Source organism: Caretta caretta, chromosome 2, assembly GCF_965140235.1.
Source record: "Caretta caretta isolate rCarCar2 chromosome 2, rCarCar1.hap1, whole genome shotgun sequence".
Classification (NCBI taxonomy): domain Eukaryota; kingdom Metazoa; phylum Chordata; order Testudines; family Cheloniidae; genus Caretta; species Caretta caretta.
Window position 1 is genome coordinate 24,738,436 of NC_134207.1, and position 9,862 is coordinate 24,748,297.

Consider the following 9,862-nt stretch of genomic DNA (forward strand, 5'->3'; position numbering starts at 1 on the left):
AGCCCACTCAGACTGCTGACTCTTAGATAATAATTTATTAACCTACCTGAGCAACTCCATTCTCAACAGAGAGAAAGAGAGAAGAACAAGTTTCATGTCTCAGCAAGGAAGACCTCAGTGATTCCTCTGGTCTTCTTAACCACTAAGGGTGTCATCCGATGGAGTGAGCTGTAGCTCACGAAAATTTACGCTCAGATAAATTTGTTACTCTCTAAGGTGCTACAAGTCCTCCTTTTCTTTTTGCGGATACAGATTAACACGGCTGCTACTCTGAAATCTACCTACATGGTGTCAGCAGAATCCTTTTGATAAAATTACAGGTCATTATTCTGAAAGCTGTCTTCATAATTAGTTTTGTTTGCTTTTTAACTCCCTTCAGTCCACCACCACTTTATACGAGGGAGGGATGTTCACAGATGCTGTCTCTTTAAGGATATTTACAAAGAGGGGTTTGTCATCTTTCTTACACAATGCATAATTAGCCTGTGGATTGGATTCCCACAAGATATCATTGAGGCTGAGTTTAGGATTTAAACAGTATAGATTACGTGAATATCCATATGTACATGAGCATGGAATAAGAAAGACAGAAAAAATTTTAAGGGATATAAACCTTTCTTTCAGGGCATAAGCCAACCTGGCATTGAAGTGTTAAGCCAGAATGATTATCCATGGGCAAGTTATTCCTTATTTGCCCATTTCAGGTTTCCTGCACCTCCTCTAAGGCATTGTTAACTAGCCACTGCCAAAGATGTTATAGTGGACTTGGAGGACCACTTATCTGATTTGGTATGGCAATTTGGTATGGCAGTTCCTGCACTTTCCAGCAATAACGCACGACAAGGCATTTTGGATAAAAACCACTCATTCTCTGTCTTTTACACTCTTTGGACCACCGCATAAAAGAGAGAGCTCCTGCGCCACTGTTGTATTAATTCAGGTGGAATATATCAGCTACCAGTGTTAACATAACCCAGTCACTGTCCAGTGTTAAACAAGGCCTGGGCTCTGGCATACAGAGATCTCAGCCTACTTAGTACCATGACACACACACTATTAAAGGTCCTTATAATATTTTATTAAAGGTACAGAAAATGAAGGAAAAACAGGTAAAGCATTTGAAATGTAAAGTATTAAATAAGGCGTTTGTTTTAACATCCTTTGTCCCCTTTCTGTGGGGAGAGTTTTTAGAAGGACTAATCCCCTTGTGTGACAGTCTCTTTAAGTGTATCAAGGATAGTAGTAATTGTCCTTTTTGAGGAAAAGAGAAGAAGTTAGTTGGATGGGCTGGAGCTGTTGTTGTTGCTATTGTTGTTAAAGTCTGATCCTGCTTCCTAAGAAGAGAAAACAAGACAAACGCACACAAAATGGGAGAGAAAAGAATAGCAAAGATAGAGAATGCAGCTTCTGCCTCTGGTGTCCACTTTTCCTTGCAGCCTCCCTGCTGGAAAAACACAGGCTCAGCACATAGTCTTATCAGCCACTCCTAGACCTGGCAAACTCATACCAGCTTCAAGTTGTTTAGGGTATTGTTTTCAGTTGCCTCTTCCTGGTCACAGGGTTACAGCAGTGTTGCAAAATATACAGTCTTTACCGGTTATCCAGACCCTTATTTGACAAAAGGAAAAAGGAGAGGGATAGGAAAGATAAGAAATAAGGTGGAAAAGGAACTGGACACATGGAGGGATGAGGAAGGAAGAGAGAGACCGAGTCTCACATCCCAGATGGTGGTTGGGATTCAGCCGGAGTCAGTGGAAGTGAGAGTGTCATCTGGGTCCCTCCCTCTCTCTCCTGAGGCGGTCAGGACATCTCAGGATCAGGATTACGAAGGCCTGGGGTCCCAGGAGACAGCAGGGGTAGTAGCCATGACGGTGAAACTCGCTCCAGTAGCCAATTTCTCCCCACCTCCATTATCTTTTTCTTTAAGGAACCCAAAAGAGAGTGATGGGTGGAATAGCCCACCCTCTCATTTTTTTGTCCCCTTATTAGGGGTAATATCAAATATAGCAATGTTGGTTTATTGATATTTGGTCTTACACTGTTCTTGTTTACCAGCCATGATCTTAACACTGTTCTTGAATTATACCAATAGGCCTCTTTGTTTGGACTACTTCAGCCTTTGTCTCCCTTTGCTACCTTTTCCCATCAGCCTTTGTTGTTATAGGTTATTGTGACATCTTACACTCAATTCTGACAGTTGAACTCGCAATTATGGTAACTGTAAGCCCAGTTATCACAGCACCACCACCCCAAAATTTCCCAACCCCCTCATGGATTTTCAAACGATCTCATTCTGCTGACCACATGAAGGGGCTCCGTGGAATGCTGGTAGTTCAGGCCCTGGCACAAGAAACTTTGTACGGGACAATCAGCACACTAAAGTAGTTTGACCTTATTAGCCTCACAGCATACCCAAGTATGTAATGCTGACTGTAAAAGACTCCGTATGATCATGTTTAGCATTCCACTCACACTATCTAGATGGGTATTAAACAGGCAAACTGAAAAAGGATCCCTAGCCTTCTAACCTTGACATCTTCTTGAGGAAATGATGAAATATAATGTTAGGGATTTTCCTTTTAAGTTTTTCTTTTCTCTTCCTTGTTTTCAAACTACCAATTCTTTTCATTCTTTTACTCTTTCATGGGTTCTGTTTTCTGCTTTATTCTGGAAACAAGTATAGTCAAAGCTTTATCTTGATATTTACAAATTTACAAATACTAAACTCAGCATATGGTATAAAACACTGGAGGCCAATGATTAAGTTTGATGCTTTATTATACAGTTACAAGTTGTAACACAGTATTATGTTGGCTTAACACCCTTTTTGCAGATAATTACATAAACTCTGAATTAAGGACAAGTCTCTGAATTAAGGACAAGTTCTGCAAATAAATGTACTTAAGAGTCTGTAAATCTTAACTTTCATGTCTGTGTCTGGGAGGTTGTGTGTCTAACCTAGGCATTTACAAAACTCTTTATGCACTGATGCAGGTTAAGGACTAAACAGAGGTCTTGTCTACGCTAGCCTTTTTTCCTTAGCTTCCCACTACTACCGTTGCTGATGGCAGTGGTGAGAGTGCTCATGTAGACAAGTTGCTGTCAACTCCTAGTAGTTCTTGCCATCTAGACCTCCTTTAAGCAAGGTGAAAAGAAATATTTTTTGAAACCTCAATGGCTTCTCTACATTAGCACTCTTACTGTTGCTGTAGCTTCATTGATGGATGTACCAATGGTACTTTTTAAGGAAAGAAAAGACTAGTGTAGATGCAACCGGATCAGCCATGCTACACCTGTGATTCTGGAGCCATTTAGAGGCACAATTGGCTTAACTCGTTACAAGTAACATTATTGAATTTATGTCCTCAGAGAAGCTTTTCTGCCATCACAACTGTGGCATCGCCACCCACACGCCTGGTACTTAACTGGGTTTATTTTGAATGCATTCTGCGCAGCTATTCCATACTTCCTCACACATGATTCTGGATAGATGAGGTTGCTCTACAGCTCACAATTTTAAGTTAGTCAGACAATGTGCTGAAAACAATAGATCCTGCAAAAGAAAATTCTGGAAGCTTTAAATTGGCCAGCGTTTTCTGTGTAATGTATCAAGGAAAGTCTTACTGGATTGCTTTCACAGGGTGGGGGATAGAGTCTTCAGAATTCAGGCACATAGACTGGCACCTATATCACATGGGAAAGTTCTCTGTGACATGTCTAACCTCACAGAGTTTTGGAAAGAGGGGAGGATTAGATTTGCCAGTTTCACTGGGACAGTATAAGGATGCCTCTGTCTCCACAGCAAAATAAGCGTATGCCTAACTTGTTAGAGAAACTGAACTGTGCGCCAGTCTAGGCAGCAAGCAAGGATGGCAGAAGATTAAAATTTACCAAGTATTAACTGTATGTTCTCTGGACAAAAACAGTGTTTTAGTCAGCTGTGCCCATCTCTTCCCAGTTAGGGGGCATGAAAAAATGCTGCTGTATCAACAGGGCATAAGAGATTTTAAATCTGTATCCAAATTTTGCAGCTCACGATCATCTCTCAACATCTTTTTTGCATAATTCCAAAGTACTTCCTAGTAAGGGAGAAACAGTAGCTTCATAGAAATTATCATTCGAAGAGGCTACTTATTTAAATTAGTGGAATTTTTTTCCTAGAATTTTACTGATCTATGTTTTCAAAGCTTTTTTATATGCAGTGTAACATTCCTGGGGGGGTGTACATATTGCTGGCAGACATCAGCTGCATGGATTTACATTACATATTATTGGCAAAACCAAAATTACTTCCCTTCGTTTGTGCATTTTTTTTGATTGCGGAGAGGTTGTATCCCTCTCCCAGGAGTCTGCAGTTAACAACATGCAGCAGATAAATTCTTCATAGGAATATTCAGTGTTTTAAAATGCGTACAGTCTTTTTCCTCAGCCAGCGCATGAAGTTTTGAACCGGTTCTTTCTAGGAGACCTCATTTCCTTTTTGAAGTAGTTAAATGATAGGTACTTTCTTAGGTTTCACTAAAACAGTTTGTTCAAATGCATAATTGCAGTGTTTTGTTGTGAGAGTGATAAAGTATTTCCCTGCCTCGTGGAACACCCCCCCCCCCCCCAATGTATGGGGGTTATCAGCAAGGAGCTTTCCTTTGATGTTCACCAATAGCTTCTAATTCTTTCTGAGTTAGACAAGTTTTTTTTAAGCTTCAGTTCTTTCTGTGACAAAACATTGATATCATCCTTACCAAAGGTACTACTTTTCAAGGCTTAGCTTTACCAGTGCCAAGTACAGTCTGTAAAGCAGAGACTATTGCTTTCAAAAAGTAAATTACCAATAACTGTTAAAGCCTAGTATGACTTCAGAAAAGGCTTTAAGAACTTTTATGTTTGTTCATGGTAGACTTTCAGCAGAGACAAATCAGCTTTTGAGCTTCATTAACCTCATACAATTGGAAACTGAGGCTTCAATTCCTTTTGACTTTGAAACAACAAAATTTAAGTCCAAATTGCAGTCTGCATGCAGAAAAACAAAACCAGAACAATCCTGAATGTGTTTTCAGATCAGTGAAAAGTTCTGTGGGATCCTAAGATCTGTAACCAGTTTAACATAATAAGCTTGACCTGCACAGACTGCCAGCTGACTGGACTGAAATGTTAAGCTGCCATTCAGAGAGAAACAAATTTCAGTGCTCAGGGTAGAGGAAGCGTTATTGTATGTGTGTATTGAATGATTTGGTACACACACAAAGACTATGAAATACTCAAAAGAGGAAACTTGTACTATGCCATGCAATCAATAGTATCTCTGGCATGGGATTTTCAAAATCCCTGAGTGTTGGCCAACTCTGCTGTTACTGAAGTCAGGTAAAACTGCCATTGAGTTCAGTGGGAGCAAAGTTAGGCCAATATTGAGCACTTTTGAAAATCCCACTTTTAATTCACATCAGACACTACAACATTTTGAACTACATGAGCATGCATGGAGAGTGATCTTAGAGTAACACAGTTTGGAGCATTTCCAAAGATTTGGGGAGATATCATCTTGCAAAGCTCTGCGAAACATGGCTTTGCTTCATTTACCAGCTACTGAATGCTGGACTTATTTCAATTCCACATTATAATTGAATAAACATTGTCCAATTGTTTAAATATTTCCTTGTAAGTCCATACATGTTGTTTACAGTTTTTGCATGTGGAATGAAGACAGAGTTCAGAAATTAATACAAACAGTGCACTGCTAAACTGGGATAATTGACTGAATGGTAAAAAGTCATGTAGTACATAATATAAAAGGTCAGCGTTGTCCCTTTTTTCGTAAAAGTATGTCTTGTAACTGTAAATTATGCATAGCAATACATGTGATAAGTAGCTAAGATCTGACTCTAGATCACCACTTCAGTTGCTTTCATATAAAGTAGTATTTCACATATGCCCTTTATACAGCTTTACAATCCATGGCAAAATGCTGAATCCTGGACATGTGGCTTTGACACCTAACAAGAAATAGTGAGATTTTTGCCTGGTTTCTGTGGAACCATCTAGGTAGATGCTTTGTGTGGTCCCTGTTGTGAATTTCTGCAGTTAGCCTGAGTACACAATACTTCTTCACTGACTTCCTGGTATTTGAATTCCATATCTGAAAATGTAGTCAGGTTTACTTTTGTGAATTGCACATGACAATGAAATATTCCAAACATCGTCTTTACTAATGAGATTCACATGAAGTCTACTGAAATAACCTTTTGTACACAATTTTGGCTTCTACGCTGAGGTCTCAACTTTTTAAAATCTTTCTGTATCTAGTTAGAATTGGAAAAGAGCTATATAGTTATTGTATCCATTTGCAGTTTGTAGGTGAAAGCAACTGTTGCTTTGTGTTGCTTTTTCTAATAAGTTATATTAAGGCAGATTGTGTTTTAAAGCAGTTTGATGATGCTGTCCACAGTGTCCACTCTCTTCATCTCAAGTTACCATATCATCAGTTTACCAATAGACATCTTCAAAAATGGCTGGGGAGCCTGTACTGTTCCCCAGGTTCTACTGGGGGTGTCAGGGCCACATCTCATGCCACTACTGAGAAGTCTTCAAAAGGCTGGGATCTGGCCTGACCCTGTGCCCAGCAGGAGTCAGAAAAAAGTCTGCTCCTACTGCCAGTGGATGTTAACTGGCTGAGAGTGGCAGGTTCTAGTAACCCCTTTGTTTGCTAGTGAACCCCAGGACACTATGAATAGTCCAGTCTAGTTTCATTGTCCAAGCAGACTGAAATGCAAAACATAAACATCAGAAAAGATGCAAAGTAAAGTAGATTTTTAAATTCTTCAGCTTTAATGGTTTTTGATAACTCAAAAGTATAGCCTAAGCTCTCAACTTCAAACTTGTCTTGTTTTGTAGAGCTTATTCAGATTTTAAAAACAAACCTAAGTTTGGAGAAAAATGAATAGCAGTATTTAGCTATTTAAAGAATGCACTCATTTAAAGATGCACTGTTACATTTGTGAAGGTAGGGAGCAGTTAACCTAGACCCGGTATCAAACAACTTGCAAACAAAGCTTGAGGCTTGTAAATTCTCAAAGCTCTGGTTTGATCATTTATTGCTAGATTTATGTGTTCATTTTTCTTTTTACCAAAAAGAAAAACAAAAAAAACCCCACCAACCATAAGGTTGAAATTTCAGGCACCAAAAGTAAGGAAATTACAATACATATGATGGTTACAGAAATTTTAAGTCAAACAAGTATTTTCTATGCCTGCTTTTGTTGATGAAATATGATGATTTTTTTTTCTAGACCTAAAGATTATCGAAAAATGTGAAAAAGAACTGAAAGAGGAAAGGATGAGTTCCAGCATCACATTAACTTGGAAACCCACATGCATCTTAATCATCCATTCTATGTAGAGGACAGATTTTTTTCAGGTACAAGGCAAATTTGTTTGGGGAAGATCAGTCATCTTTAGTGTAATGGAAACACCAAGCTAAACACTGATATAGTATTTCTGACGTTACCTGTTCGAGAATGTATTGCATGAATCTGGCCTTTGATGTTGAATGTTAATAAAAGGATTTTTTTTTATTTCTCTATAGAGAACTCCAGTTATCTTTCTGTGTATTTACATCTAATGGAAACATGTTGTTTACTGACACTTAAGCTATCTCAGACTAAATGCTGCAGAACTTTGTGTCTCCTTTTCTCAAGGAATAATAGTGAATAATTATGGACATTTCACTCCCATGAACTGTACAGTAACTGTAAATTAACTATTTTACTGACCTGCCAGAGCAGATGGTTTATTTTCACACATTTTATGATGTAATAGAATACAAAGTCCAGTTTTAAGAAAAATCAAGAAAAGTATTTTAGAACCTCTTTAATGCTTGCATAGCCTTTTTTGGAGCTTCAGGAAACTGTGACTTGTGGTATATAAGGAAGCCATTTGTCACTTCTACATGTTTGTTTATAACTAAATATTTTTAAACTGAGTGCACATAAAACTGTATTGTGACATAATCTTTTATGCCCAGTTCTTCAGAAAACCTTTTCCAGATTCTGAAGACATGCTGAATGGAAGTCAGGAGAGATTTTGCTGAATGTGGCCCTAAGTGAATCTGCAGTTTCCATCATATTGTATTAATATTAGCATCAGTTTAACCTAAAAGTTAATCAATATTGTAAGCCATTCTCTTAGTTTTAAGACATTTTTGTAACATTCAGACAGAATGGGGACTATTCTTGCTTGTACTAGCCTAAAAGTTCCCAAATTTTAATTCATAGACCACTGTTAGTCCGCTGTGCACTTTCGAGTAGTCCGCAAAGAGCTGGATGGTGACATGGTGCTGACTCTTCTTTATTTCTACCTGCTAAATTGCATTAAATGACAACTAAATATTTCCTAATACTACTTTTCCAGTACTACCACTGTTCATTCTAGCAGGAGGTTATATTATTACAAATGGGAGGGTGTGATGGGTTCCACAAGTCCTTCATGGCGCAGCTTTGGGTTAATAAACTATTATGGGCTCAATCAATCCTGCCCCGCTACATCTGTGAGAGATGTCCCACTCAGAGGGAAAGGCTTTAAAAAGGGAGAGTACCGGATAGTTGGAGGCAGACCACAGAGGAGAGCCTGCTTCCAGTCCTCAGCTCCTGAAGGGCTGGCTGAAGGCAAGATTTTCTTGGGCAACCAGTGGGTTCCCTCCCTGAAGGAAGGGCAGGCCTGACGCTGAATCATTACTGTGGGACTATGTTTTTAGACTAGCTTCTACGCTTCGTTAGGACCACAGCTTACCAGAGACCCTCTGAAGAAAGAGCCCTATCACACCTTTGGAACAGTCGTGTTTTCATTTCTTCAAGTTTGTTGACAACCCTGGAAGAGGGTGGACTATTGGAGACTCATCCAGGGGACTGATCCTCCTGCAACCAGACCCATGTAGCAGAATGCCTGGGCACTGCAAACCAGAGGCGGGGTGAGTGCAATGGCCCCATCTTGGCCCCTAGGTGCCCTGGGACACTAACACTGTGACAGAGGGGTGGTGTCCACATGACCATCTCTGTCTTAAAATAAACTTTGCTACTTTGAAAAATTTGAGGAAAAACTGCACCTAGTCACAATTTTCGTGCAAAATCGTTTGTCCGTAGATCAGCACGTAGCCACAGAAATGTACATCTTGAGCTGTGCCTGATCTTAAAATATTTTCCCCTGGGTAACTGAGGAAGGGCAAGCCTGGATGGCAACTCAACCGTGGGCTGACTGCAGTTGACAAAGAGCCTATTGAAACAAGAAAAATCCTGCATAGGACACCAACTGTGAAAACCAAATAGATTGCACAGAGCTCTTTCCTTTCAAACCAAAATCTGTCCTTCAACCCGGTCTTAGGAAAATTAGGTTGTTTTACTTAAACTACAGAAACGTAGCATCTTTCTTACTGATCCCAAACAATGAAACTGAAGATGAGCAAAATAACTGTTCAGTGATGCAAATTAAGCAAAACTTTTAAGGGCCTGTTACAGCGAATCTTTTCATTCAAAAGTGTACTTTATTCCTACAAACTACCCCTTTGAAGTCGATGGGGCTACATGTGTACACAATGCTCCTAAGTGAAGGTGGTGATGGAATTAAGGCCTTATTCTAGTATTGCCATTGGGGTTGAGGATATAGACTGCTTGTATGCCAATTTTCATTCTTTTAGTCTCTCAAGGAAATTTTGGCTCCATTTTCTAAAGCCAGAGCATAAGAGAAAGTACATTTTGTTTTGCTTACAATGTATTTTTCATATCAGCCATTTCTTTGGCATTCAAATGGACTTAAACATTCTTAGCCAGTGATCTCACAACCTAATTTCAGTCATTAACGTAGGAGTATTTTTTTTTTA

The 9,862-nt window shown here is 39.2% G+C and overlaps 1 protein-coding gene across 2 annotated transcripts in view; it reads left to right on the top strand.

The window, feature by feature from the left end:
* The window catches only part of MRPL13 (mitochondrial ribosomal protein L13), a 46,249-nt gene extending 38,669 nt beyond the window's left edge, over positions 1–7,580 (top strand). For both annotated transcript variants that reach the window (XM_048841574.2, XM_048841576.2), the window contains exon 7: positions 7,281–7,580. In XM_048841574.2, the coding sequence (XP_048697531.1) occupies positions 7,281–7,305 (25 nt within the window). In that variant the 3' untranslated portion in view covers positions 7,306–7,580. The remainder of the gene's footprint in view (positions 1–7,280) is intronic.
* Positions 7,581–9,862: the final 2,282 nt, after the last annotated feature.